The sequence below is a fragment of the Moschus berezovskii genome, chromosome 2, assembly GCF_049115385.1.
Source record: "Moschus berezovskii isolate FMDL1 chromosome 2, NW_MosBer_1.0, whole genome shotgun sequence".
Classification (NCBI taxonomy): Eukaryota; Metazoa; Chordata; class Mammalia; order Artiodactyla; family Moschidae; genus Moschus; species Moschus berezovskii.
This window is the reverse complement of record NC_142461.1, coordinates 35,342,608-35,356,769: the sequence shown is the minus strand read 5'-3', so window position 1 is coordinate 35,356,769 and position 14,162 is coordinate 35,342,608. Positions and strand designations below refer to the sequence as shown.

At 37.2% G+C, this 14,162-nt stretch overlaps 1 protein-coding gene across 7 annotated transcripts in view; it reads right to left on the bottom strand.

The window, feature by feature from the left end:
• Positions 1-220: 220 nt before the first annotated feature.
• Positions 221-14,162, bottom strand: part of IKZF2 (IKAROS family zinc finger 2) — a 176,810-nt gene continuing 162,868 nt past the window's right edge. For all 7 annotated transcript variants that reach the window (XM_055396998.2, XM_055396996.2, XM_055396999.2 and 4 more), the window contains 2 exons: positions 12,603-12,746; positions 221-5,713 (listed from right to left, as the gene is read on the bottom strand). In XM_055396998.2, the coding sequence (XP_055252973.1) occupies positions 4,989-5,713; positions 12,603-12,746 (869 nt within the window). In that variant the 3' untranslated portion in view covers positions 221-4,988. The remainder of the gene's footprint in view (positions 5,714-12,602; positions 12,747-14,162) is intronic.

Here is a 14,162-nt window from a genome sequence, read left to right as displayed (position 1 = left end):
TGTGTGTGAAAAATACCCACAAACTTACAGTACAGCAAGAGAAAACTAAAAAGCTAGAAATATAATGTTACATAAAAAACCTTATGGAAATTCCAAAATTTTAGGTTTTCGCAATAAATGTAAAAATATTCAAGGTGTCATTATTTGGCCTAGCAATACACTATGATAAAAAGAAACACTAGCATATCACAGCTTCTTGGTCATATGACATTTGCTTTGAATAACAAGCAGCTCATTTTTTTTTTTTTTAAAAGCTGTCATATTCTAACACATCCATTGCAAGTAATACACAACCGTGGTAGGAAACCATTTGAGATTATGCTTTGGAGAATAGCAATATGATATGACTCTTCAATTCTGTTTTGTTCAAGGAGAATTAATGACCTGCTTTTTAACACCATTCTACAAAACATTAACAGGTTAGAAGAGGAGGTTCTAAGACTAGTAGAACACTAGACTATAGGTGAAATTCCAAAACAATACTGTATTTTATTGATTCAAAATTCCACTAATAAAGCCTTGTTTGATACTAGAACTTATTCTTCCTTAAAAACAAAGCAAAAATACATATCATACCATAATGCAATTCACAGCTACAATTTCCCTCCACCTCATACACTACCTGCATAATCTTGCAATGGTATTCAGAAATACTATCAAATTAAAAAGATAGCAACATCTGGTTTCAAAGTTTTCTTTTACTTTAAGCAGATGAGCTGAAAGTCTCTGTATAAATTCCTCTAATGGTTTTGACCTAAGAACACGAAGATGAATTATATAGTAATTTTAAGTGATTTTTAAAAATGCATAATACAAGTGTTGTAGAACTAAACAGCTAACCAACACTCTCTCAATGCATTTTAAAAAGGCACAAACATAAATAAATTTTATACGTATTTGATACACTAAATTCAGGATCTTAAGACCAGTTACTGTATATTTTAATTATTTTGCAGAAACTGGAGGTTTAAAAACATTTCTAAGATAGATTTTGTATATATAAACTTGAATTTCACCCCCCCCTCTTTTTTTCTTTTGCCTCTGGGGAATTTTCTGTTTTAGAATAATTTTCATACAGGCAATATTTATTGAAATAATATATAATATAGAATGAAAGATGATCACAAATTGTAACATCCCTTTTTGTAAAATGAATAATTCAAAATTAAAAAATAACATAGCCAATACCTCCTATAATCTAAGTTCTGTCTTGAAACCAGGAGCATAGAGTTTTTAATCTGTATTTTTGCAGACTTTTCTGTTCTTTTTCCATCCACCTTAAGGAATCAATTTAAAGATAACAAAGTAAAACATCATTTTCATCTAAATGCCTTCACTGATGTAATTTTTGTCAAACATTTATAAAATATCATAAAAACTTCATGGTCTTGTGACGTCTAAGACTGAAACACAAAAACCATAAATAAAAACAATACCGAGCTCACTAAAACATTCTTGCCTTTCTCCATTTGCCAACAAGTAAAAGTTGAAAAGTCTTCCTATTTAAGAGTAATTTGTGTTTCTTTCACTTTAGAGGTTATGTGAAATCAGCTTAAAATTTTTTCTGATTCATTGTTTTGATTTGTTCTGGAAGTACATAGTAAAGACTCAAGGTTTAAGCTGAATAGTTGTAACTACTCCTAAAAATAGGCTAGTAACTTTAATATTTCTCTATACAGTCTGATCAAGTAAACCTATTAAATTGCTCAGGTATTAATCATAATTTTAACTCTCTATAGGTTTCTGTAACACACCTGATTAATTTCTTTTTTCCATGAATTTTCTTTAAAAGAATGTGTATGTATACTATGATGTATGCACACAGCAGCTTGTACGTATGTGGAAGATACAGTCCCTACTTTTAGCCAAATCTGAATCCTAGTCTCTCATTCTCCCATTTTGTCCCTCCAGAAAATTCACAAGAGAATGTTTCAACAACTTGAAATCTCTTCCAATTTGCTTATTGGTCACTTTCACTATTGTAAAAAGCCAGATTAGAATGGCTTTAAAAAAGTGATTGACCACTTTTAGAGAGAGGTAACACATATCTTTTAACATGAGCTGGATATAAAATTCTGGGCAAAATTAGGGCAAAACAACATGATGCATTTTTGCCAAACTGTAAAATACAGAGGCTAACCCATTTTCATGCCCCTCAAATACTCTAATGTGAAATCTCACCTAAATAAACTGAGCATATAACTGTTATGTAAAACTTGATTTATTTGGTGTCTGACCCTCATATTTATTTTTAGGTGCAACCATCTTGCATATTTCCTTTTGTGAAGAAGCATGCAAATATAGCCATCCAGAGTTTCCCAGAAAGCACTGTGTCCACAAAAATTCTATCTAACCTACACATTGGAATTGACCTTGTCCTCATTTGCCCCTGCTACACCTTAAGCCATCTTTATCCCTAATTGTTCCTCCTATGAAGCTAAGAAAGTACAAGTAATACACTGGTAGAAACTTTTTGAAAAAAAGATTTTCAAAAAGATGGAATCAGAAAGGGAGAGTGCCATAAGTACTGTCCTCAGGGGGTAATTCTACAATTCTGCAGGTCCACTGAATTCAGTTTCATCCCTGGGCAGGTAGGTACATGACTGTTCATACACTGAAAAAAAAAATTAGTAAGCAGGAAAAAAATTCATAGATGATGCCAGCAGAAATTCACACATAGCCAAAATTATGAACATATTGACTGCCATCCAAATATTTCCTTAAATTACAGTAAAACACAAAATCACTAACCTTAAATTATTTACCTGAAATGGAATTCCAATTATATATGAGTGGTTGGGATAGATGGGTAAGTCTCAAAGACATGCTTCACGTATGAACTGTATGTTCACAATGTGGTAATGAACCCAAGCATGCAGGAAAAATAGTGACAGTTAACATTCTATTTAAAACATTTCACATCTCCGATTTGGTGCTTTTTCTTAGATATAAAGGAATAGTTTGGGTATTTCTCCAAAAATAATTGCCACAGATGGCCAGTGAAAGATAGTTGAGTTGTAACCATTTTTTGCCTAGCTCTAGCTGTGTCAGTGCTTAGACGTTGCTTACACAAGTGAATGGCAAAGTGAAAATGGGTGATGAACAGTATTGGGGCCAGACCTGCTATCCATAATAGTTCTCTAGTGTTGCTAATTCTCATGTCATTCTGCACTAAGAAACACAGTTTTAACAGCCCACTGAATGATTTTTTAGAGCAGTTATCACTGCTTAATGCAATATTAACATTCAGAAATGGTTATCAGACAATCTAGTCATGGTCAGGCCTGTCCTCTCTAAACACAAGCAGTGAATTCTCCCCCCAAGTGGGCCCCCCACAAATGAATTTAATCAGTTTCACTCAGTTCCTCCCCTCTAATGCTGTTAGACTGCAAAGAAAAAACAGAACACCCATATAAATGAAATTAAAATCTGTCCATGAAATATGCCGACGTATATATGAATTAAAAGAAGAAAAATTCTTTAGTAAGGGACTGAGATTCATAAGAGCTTATATATAATAATAGTTTCATGTTTTCGAGACAGAAAAGTGTGGATATGAACACTTTAGCTTGGGGGTTCAGTTGCATTCCAGACTCCAAGAAGGGTAAAAATAAGCTTTTGTTTTTTTCTGTTTTATCTGTAATGTACCGGTTACAAAGAAGTTGCTTTTTCCTTGTACCAAAAGTGGTAAATATTATTACTGAAGAAATACCAGAGTAAATAGCCCTAGTTCCATAAGCTTATGTGGTTCAAGTTACCATACTGGGGTCAAATTAGCAACTGCTCTGAAGAGATTTTGAAAGACATAGCCTACAGCAAGATTTTTAAGACCTTCCACCAGAAGAATAAAAGATGAACAGACTATGGACAGAACACTGGTGGGGGGGGGGTCAAAGCTTGAAAAATAAAACCAGTGAAAAGAGAAATACCAGAAAAGGGATTTCTGAGTGGGTTTTATCCCCCCTACTGTTAGCCTAATTATATGGATATTTTTCTGCTGACTGGTTAACACTGATAAAATGCTGATAAAGTGACAATCGTAAGCATACTTTTTAGAAAGGAATACGTATACTATGCTGCCATCACATTACAGCTGTAAAAGAAAACTTCCCAAACAAATTTAAGAAAAGTAGAGGTCCCTTCTGAAAACTACTGAATGCCTCTTAGCCATTCTTAGACCATATGTTATTCTGAAAACTAGATAAAAACACTATTTGTTAAAGGTGTTCAAAGTAAGGCTGCCAGGGTGTCTATAAAATGCAAGTCATCAAAACTATGGAAAAACAGTGCTTAAGTTTAGAAAAATAAGATCATAGGACCTCAGATGTATTGAAGCTGTCCTTAACTACCTGTAGTTTATAAGTTTTGCTATCTGGTACAGGGTACAACATACCATATTATAAATTCCACAGGGGAAGTAAACATAGAACCCACAACAACTACTCATCCAAGGAGTTATCATGGAAAATAATGTGTGTGTGTTCCATGATCTCTAGAGGAAAAGGAAAACAATTTACATTTTGAAACAAATTCTTCTTTGACCAATAAAATTATTTATCCCATTTAAAACTGTGAAAGTCCAACCCAGAAAATGCTAATCTTTCCTGCCTTCGCACAATCCTGAACATCAGTGGCAAATTAGAATCCTTAGATGAATCTTTATGAATCAAGTGATTTTTTTTTTTCTCAAAGCATGGTATACCTTATATCTATGCATGGCAGAAGTGAACTGCTCTTAAATTCCCACACAATAAACAAGTCAAGCTGTCAAGAAACAATGTCCCCTGTCTCTTCTTTCCCATTTCTTCCTTATTGTAATCAGGCAGAGCAAATGACACTGCATCCACAAAATAAGAATTAACGACAGTAACAATATTTTTTTTTTTAAAAAAGGTATGTCAACATCTGAGGAAGGTGGGATTGTAAGTGCAGTATTTCTTCATGTGCAGTTCGTTACTTCATAGGGGTCCCCTTTGGAATGAAAAGGCCTAGTGGAATGTGTGCTCCCCTCGAACAATGTGTGATGAAAACTCATAACGGTCCTGGCTTCTGTAGCCACAGATGTTGCATTCCAGTGGGTCCCGATAGCCATGGCAACCCATGTGAATGGTGTACATGACATGGTCTAGGAAAAGGACTCGGCAGTGCTCACACTTGAAGGCTCTAATCTGTTCACCTTCTCCATTGAAGACCTTGTAGATGTCCTTCAGTGAGCCCTTAGGAGCCTTGGTGGTATCCAAAGCCTTGACATCCTCCTTCATGTAAGCTGGGCTTTGCTTCCTCTTGGGGTTTAAGGCAGGGTTTCCTTGGTAAGACTGGTGGTCATCATGGCTGCTTTCTGAGTCAGTAGAATCTAGGCAGCTATTGCTGGGAGAGGCCTCTCTTTCCTGGGGTCGACTCTTTGGTCTGATGAGAGAGATAGGGCCATCCATGTTGTTTTCATGACTATCGGAGGTTTCCCTGCTAATGGGTCTTTCTATCCTATTTGGATGATAGACCTGAGAATAAGCTGAGCTTATAACTGGGGCCACCTCAGCGATTGTGCTTGGCGGGTGCTGCATCAGAGGGTGAAGGGCCTCAGCTCCAAGGTAGGTGATTGCATTGTTGATGGCTTGGTCCATCATATGAGACTGCATCAGCTCAGCCTCCTTCTCATATGTTAAGTTCATATCAAAGTGAATGTCTGGGTAGCTGAATCGCATGATCTTTTCTCCTGAATGGAAGAAGGGGAGAAAAGGAAAAAAGGAAGGAAAAAAAAACCAAAACAACACAGTGAATAGCTTGACTAAGGATATATACGTACAAAGTTAATCACTTTCATTTTCCATAATATGGTATATCTTATTCTTTAGATCAAGTATTTAGGCTCTTTAATTCTGCTGAGACTCACCAATACTCTTAACCTACAGGGAGAATTAGTAATAAAAATCTCACAAGCCATTTGCACTTGTTCTAATGCCATCATGAAAATGCATCTCGCCTGAAAGGTATGACTGAGTGTGTGTTATTTTCATTCTCTATCAAAGTTTCCACTTGTCTAGAGCTCAGAAACTGTAGAAGAAAGAAGAAATACCATGTAAAAATAGTCAGAGATTTACTTGTTTTTGCATATTTTAAACATCAGTGACCAAGCCTCAAAGATCATAAAAATGAGAGTGATATGGTTATAACACCTGTGTTATCTATCGTGTATGGTTAATTTGGTTGATTTAGCTACTATGTTAGAGAAAGATTATAGACCAAATGTCATTCTGGAAAATTTTTAAATGCCACAATTAAAATACTTTTAACAGTTTAATTGATAAACTGAATGAAATTTAGGGCTATATAAAAACAGGGTATTTTCCAAAGTACTTACTTATTATAAACTTGAAAATGACTGTTTCATTGTTTTGCTTCTTGAAATGGATAATCATTCATTTTTGCATCACCCCTTTCTTATTTAGACACATATGCTATTACTATATGAACACCCACTGTTAGTTTTCTATATATTTTCTTGACTGAGAGAGATTTGTAGTTTTACTTTTTAACACTTACTTCAACTAATTTTACTTCAATATTGTATATCAACATAATATAATATTATTAACCAATTAAAGAGTTGGTACGTAAAATAGCAGTTTAGGTTTTTCTCCTTCAAATATTGCCAGCTTTGGACAGAGTATTTTATCTTTTAAAAATTATGCCATTAAATCAACGTGTTCTCCTACTAATGCTTACTTTGACTAACATGTACACTGATCCATAGAATTGTATTCTAGAAAAATACTTTCATGTGGCTAGTATTATTTCTGGCTTGAAGGAAGGTCTTCTGGATGAGAGGAAGGTAATGATCAGAGTAATGAAAATTGAAAAAAAATGAGTAATTATTTCATAGCATACAATTAAGATATTGCAGTGACAAGAGTTTAAAAGTTAAGCTGTGCTGTGCTTAGTCACTAAGTCGTGTCCAGCTCTTTGCGACCCCATGGACTGTAGCCCACCAGTCTCCTCTGTCCATGGGGATTCTCTAGGTAAGAATACTGGAGTGGGTTACCTTTCCCTTCTCAAGGGGATCTTCCCAGCTCAGGGATCAAACCCAGGTCTCCCACATTGCAGGCAGATTCTTTACTGACTGAGCCACCAGGGAAGCACTGTTTAGAGGGTGTGACAACAATTTAGGGATTATTTATAATACAGTGTGATATGTGGTATGGGGTCAACTAAGGAATACAAAACTCACAGTATTAATAAAAGAAAGCTTCCTGAAGAAACTGACATCACAGAATGGTGATGACAAATATTAGCCAAGTAAAGGAAGGGTAAGGGTTGGGGAAGCTGGTAGGAAGGCTCAGAGGCAGGAGGGCATGACTCATCCTAGGGATTACTAACACTTTGCATACGGCCGAGACTGGAAACAGATGAGAAAGTTGTTATCTGATAATATAGGGCTTATTCAAGAGCTAAGGAATTTGAAATCTACCCTGAGAGAGGTAAGAACTGAAAGGGTTAAACAAGAAAGTGACTGACTAGATAATTATTTAGCAAGATGATTTAGGAAGTTGTTGCTACAGGGATACAGAGATCATGGGTGGCTTCAACTAGTACAGTAGCAGTGGAAATGGAGAAAACTAGATGGAATGGAGAAAATTTTAGAAAATGTTGCTAGAACTTGTTGATTATCTAGACACAGAATGAGAAAAAGAAAGAGGTTAAGTATTAAGACCAGGTTTCTGGCCTGGGAAACTTAGTGGATGTCAATGGGATAGAAAAGATGGTGAATTCAGGTTGGGGAAGACTATGAGTCATACTCATGTCTAATAAGTACTGAGATACAGTCTCAAATTCAGGAGAGAGATTTGGGCTTGAGATACAGATATAAGAATCATCAGTTAATAGAAATTAGCTTCTGAAGCCATGGGAATAGATGATATCACAAAGGCATTGGTAAAATGTGAAAAAGAGAAGGTCAAAAATGGAACCTGGAAGAACATCAAGAGTTTTATACCTGCCCATAGACTAGGGCAAGTGAGATTAGAGTCCCATGCTTAGAGAGCCCTGGGTCTCGCTCATTATGAAGGAATAAGGAATGTGTAGGGCCAAGGGAAAGTGCCAATCTGCAGCTTACACCCTAGACTATACTCTGGGTGCCCAGCATGACAGGATGCTTTATCCAAATGGCCCAGAACTTGCACTGAGAGTTGCAGAGTCCTCTTCACAGTGTCCATTCCCTGAGTACCAACTTTGTTGCTGGCAGGTACACTCTAAGGCCTGAAGAATGGTCAGTACACTACTCTTTATGTGCTGTGAGTGGGCTGGGACAAGAATTTGGATGTGCAGACCAAAGTGTCCACATATACACGCATAAGGCCCCTCTTTGGTGCTGGACAGAATCAGAAGTGGGTTTAAGAGGGGACTGACTGCACACCAGGGGGTTTTATTCTGCTCATGCCTTCCAGTTTTGGTGTGGAACTCTGAGGAATCTGAGAATTCTATATTATTTGAACTCAGTCTTCCAGATTAGGAGGTTAGAACACAATAGTCTTTAATTTAAGCCTGATTTATAATATTAAAATAATTAGGCATATGATTTGAGGCCTCCATTAGGACTGTAGAACCATTTGCATAACTGTTAGGTGGAATCAATTAAGAAGATTGAGAAGGGACAGTCAGAGAAGCTGGAAGAAATGCAAGAGAGATCAGTGTCACTGAAACAGAGGAAAGAGTGTTTCTAAGGGTATTAACTATTCAGTAGTGGAGAGGGCGATGGCACCCCACTCCAGTGTTCTTGCTTGGAGAATCCCAGGGAAGGGGGAGCCTGGTGGGCTGCCGTCTATGGGGTTGCACAGAGTCGGACATGACTGTGCGACTTAGCAGCAGCAGCAGTGAAAATATGCTCCAGTTGTGTAAAATGGTCTGAGAGTCCTCTGGACTTTGCACTATAAAGAATAATTTCAGTAGAACATGAGGACAAAAGCCAGGCTGTGTAGGCTAGAGAATGAGTAGAAAGAAAAAAAAATGATAGAAAGCAATCACAGAGAATTCTTTCAACAATTACATCTTTGAAGAGAAGGAGAAAGTAGGAGCTGGAAAAAGACCTGGGTTTGAGGTTAGATTTTTTTTTTTTTAATGATGACAATTTATCACATTGAATGCCAAAAGAAAAATGCCAATAGAAGGGACATATTAAAAATATATGTGAGAAAGGGGGAAAACAATAGTGCAAGTTATTTGTGGGGCTGGGATAGGAGAATTCCAGGGAACAAGAAGAAGCATTAATTAGAAAGAAAGATGCTGCTTTCATCCATGAAAGAAGAGAGCATTCATGTGGGTGCACATATCTTACAGGATTGGTGATAGCTGAAATCATGTCAACTGTTTTCACTTCTTAAGAATCTAGATGTAATATCACCAGGGTGTGAGATTCCAAATTCTGGGAGAGTAGAGAAAGTGTGAAATGGCCCTACGTGTTGAATATGAGAGAAGATTGTTCAGGGATGGATAAAAGGAAGACCGCTATATAGGAGGGACGGGACAATCGGTGTTTGAGATCAGGTACTCATTTATTTACAGCGATGCCAATTTATAAGGCTGTGGGATTTTCTCTAAAACCACTAGCAGCTATGTAGATATGGAAAAGAGGTTCAGTGGGCTTCATTAGAGGGAGGCATTTTACTAGTTTAAGACAACAGAGTCATGGAATCCAAACTGGATAAGAAAAGAGAGGATGAAACAAATACACAGCAAGTTCAAGGATCATTGGCCTACAGAGCTTGATAAAATCAAAGAAGAGTATTTAACTGAGGAAAGTGATAAAAATAAATTTATAGTAAGTGAGGAATGATGATATTTCTCATTTCAAAAGGCATCATAAAAAATCTACTATGCAATTGGGTTGTCATACAGTTGACCCTTGAACAACATGGGTTTGAACTGTGCAGGTCCACTTACAGGAGGATTTTTTCCAATAGTAAATACTATAGTACTGCATGATCCATGGTTAGTTGAATCTATGGATGAAGAATGATGGATATGGACAACTGTGTGTAAGGAGGGTCATCTGAAAGTCATAGGCAAAGTTTCCACTGCATTAAGGCCATTGCCCCAAACCCTGTGTTCTTCAAGGGTCAACTGTGTATTACCGCTAGGATAGAATCCAAATAAAGAAAAAAAATATCAATTTCTAATAAAAATCTAATGTTCTTATTTTAGAATAAAAAAATTTTTTTTAATGTATCCCTCTTTTCTAAGGGACGCTGCAGATGCTGCTGCTGCTGCTAAGTCACTTCAGTCGTGTCCGACTCTGTGTGACCCCATAGATGGAAGCCCACCAGGCTCCCCCGTCCCTGGGATTCTCCAGGCAAGAACACTGGAGTGGGTTGCCATTTCCTTCTCCAATGTGTGAAAGTGAAAAGTGAAAGTGAAGTCGCTCAGTCGTGTCTGACCCTTAGTGATCCCGCGGACTGCAGCCTACCAGGCTCCTCCATCCATGGGATTTTCTAGGCAAGAGTACTGGAGTGGCTTGCCATTGCCTTCTCCGCTAAGGGATGCAATTAAGTCAAATTGAGAGTAACATTTAAGTCATAGGAAACATCAAAACATTACAAAGATGAGAACTAAGTAAATTCAGAAAACAGAATAGTAATAAATTTCATATTTTTCCAATGACATATACATTTAATAGACATCCAGCAAATTAATTTTGTAAAACAGAAGAATTGGCATTTTAAAAAGGTTATTTATAAGCAAGAAGAAAGAGAGACAGAAATAAAGGTGACTCGGGGCCCAAAACAGATCTGAATATACTCTCAGGAGCTAGTTTTAAACTGTGTGTGCTGCTAAATCACTTCATTCATGTTGGCCGCTTTGAGACCCTATGGACCACAGCCTGCCAGGCTCCTCTGTCCATGGGATTCTCTAGGAAAGGATACTGGAGTAGGTTGCCATGCCCTCACCCAGGGAATCTTCCTGACCCAGGAATCGAACCCATGTCTCTTAAGTCTCTTGCATTGGCAGGTGGAGTCTTTACCACTAGTGCCACCTGGGAAGCCCTAGTTTTAAACTGACTTAGCATAAACTATGATCTTTGGACTTCTTTCAATGAACTTTATCAGTTAACTTCTCCAGCTTGTCTTAAATTCATATTTTGGTGATTTGTTAGTTCTTCAATTTTAGATTGAAAAGAAATCTTCTCTAAGTATTTACTGGAATAGGAGAACTTTATTACCCTTCTCCCTATGAAATAACCAAAGCAAAGGTTATCTCTCAGTTACTACTCTACCCCTCATAAAGATTCCACAATGTATTTGACACTAGAATGTGAGAATCTGCTTGTTTATCATTCTAATTTTTACTCTCTATAAGTCTATAAGAATATGTATTATAAATAATGAAAATTCTTTATATTGAATCTATTATTCATTCAGCTGTTTTTGAAAATAGCTAGATAATTCTGTAACTTTAGAGATAATTTACGACTATAGTATTATAGTATGCAGAATGATGCCAACTCTGAGTGTAACAAAGAATATCTGAGGGCTTGGAAATGAAAGTCTAATACATCACACCTAATCTTTTCAATTCATAACATAAGCTACATGAAAACAAAGATCAAAATACGAACTGTAGCTCCAAATATGAAACATCTTGAATGCAGATTGCTGAATTACTTATTTTAATGCAAAATTGAAGAAAAAAAATTTCTCTTCATTCTAGATTAAATACTTGCGGGGATGCGTGCTCAGTTGTGTCTGACTCTTCATGCAACCCCATGGACTATGGCCCTCCAGGCTGCTCTGTCCATAGGACTTCCCAGGCAAGAATACTGGAGTGGGTTGCCATTTTCTTCTCCAGGGGAATCCTCCCAGCCAGGGATCAAATCCGTATCTCCTGAGTCTCCGGCACTAGTAGATAGATTCTTTAAAAGCATTAATTTTGTGTAAAGAAAATGGATTAAAAACCTGGCTAATAGGCTACATCATTCTAAGTATTGTTATGTGTTATTATACTTTATGTAAGTACAAGCCATGAGGGCTACTTTGGGCTTCCCTGATAGCTCAGTTGGCAAAGAATCCGCCTGCAATGCAGGAGACCCTGGTTCGATTCCTGGGTTGGGAAGATCCCCTGGAGAAGGGATAGGCTACCCACTCCAGTATTCTTGGGCTTCCCTTATAGCTCAGCTGGTAAAGAATCTGCCTGCAAAGGAGGAGACCTGGGTTCAATCCCTGGGTTGAGAAGATCTCCTGGAGAAGGGAAAGGCTACCCACTCCGGTATTCTGGCCTGGAGAATTCCATGGACTATACAGTCCATGGGGTCGCAAAGAAGTGGACGCGACTGAGCAACTTTCACTTCCTTTATATAAGGCATCATTTTGAGATAACAATAGAGTCCTATCATTCTTTCCTTCATTTCTCTTTCTTAGGCCCACATGCCTAAGGGTATGTAGTGTGTGTGTGTGTGTGTAATGTCATACATACTTTATGTGTAGTATAATAGAGAAAATAGATAACCATTTATTTCATGAATTGAAACATACCATATATTTTCATATACACATGGGAATATGCCTTTGCTCATTAAAATCAGCTTTTACAGAAATAAAACCCTTTGTAATGCTTACCCACAAACTTTTGTGGAGTGGAGCTTTTACGTTTTCCCATATTCCCTGTGAGCTTCTCTATGACAGCAGGTCTCTCAAAAGGCACCAGAGAAATATTGTTGTCCATAATAGGCTCTTGTTCCTTACAATCTTCCATAGGAGGTACTATATAAAACCATACAAAAAATGTAATCTGATAATTTCAACATTTAAAAAGATGCAAAGCTGGACTTTCCACCTCAACATGTGTTATAAAAACATAAAAACTAGCATGCTAGAGTAAAAGCAATTAGAAAGAATAACCTCGTGTTAAAGTATACTCTCAATTTTACACACACACACACACACAGAGGACTTGTTTTTATCCAAGTTTCTCTCAGATCAATGACATACACTGTTGCCACTACTGATGGCCAACATGTTCTTTTTCTCATTTTATTCCTCTCAAAGTGTTTTTAACACTGATTAAAATCAATACTAACTTTAAGACTGCACTATTCTCAAGGCTTTTGGAGTTTATTTTTCTAAAACAATTTAAGCAAGTCAACTTGTTTCAGAGGAAAGCTTATACAGACACACAGAAGAGCAGCATATTTAATCAGTTTTTTTCACCCATGTATTTTCTTGTAGCAGATTTTCTATCTGATGAGTTGAAAGAGTTGTGAGCCCTGTTGGCTGTGGCTACCTACCTGCACAAAGCAGCCTTCATGAAGGAGATCCGATTCTGAACATGTCCGTGCATAGTAAACGGTGACAGCTTTATGATTGTAATTTATTTTAAAAAGAGCTCTTCAGCAGGATAAAAGAATCCATTTCCAAATTGGCATATTTGCTCACTAAACTACTGCTCTAATTCATCTGACATAAACTCTCCTGTGCTGCTTCCTTTTCATGCCATCTGTCTAAGTGACTGTGGGTTAATATATTAGCTCATAGATACTGACATGAGATATTGACATGTATGGTATAGACACAGAACTTAAAGTTATTTTTTGAACAAAAATACTTTCAAAGGACATTTAACTAAAGCTAGAGTAACACTGGAGACAGACTGCACGTGTGTGCTAAATCGCTTCAGTTGTGTCTGACTCTTTGTGACCCTATGGACTGGAGAGCACCGCCTGGTTCCTCTGTCCAGGAGATTCTCCAGGCAAGAATACTGGAATGGGTTGCCATGCCTTCCTCAAGGGGATCTTCCCGACCCAAGGACTGAACTTGTGTCTCTGATGTCTCCCGCATTGGTAGGTGAGTTCTTTACCACTATCACTACCTGGGAAGCCTGATCAGTGGATTAAAACCAACATTTGCAGAAAAGACCATAACTTATTATTTCTTGATTACTGTTATTTTTTAACAATTGAACTTGTGTCAGCACTGTTTGGAAATCTAAAGGTTTCATATCAGGAGATCTTGTTCACCATGTACTGTAAAATGATTTACAGAGGGATAGCTCTACCGTGTGAAACACAATGCATTATCCTTTATAGGGGCAGACACTAAAAGTAAGAAGGCAAGAGATTAAAGTTAAGAAAATCCAGTGCACAATTCAGGTGACCTATTTAATAACCAATACAGGTTATA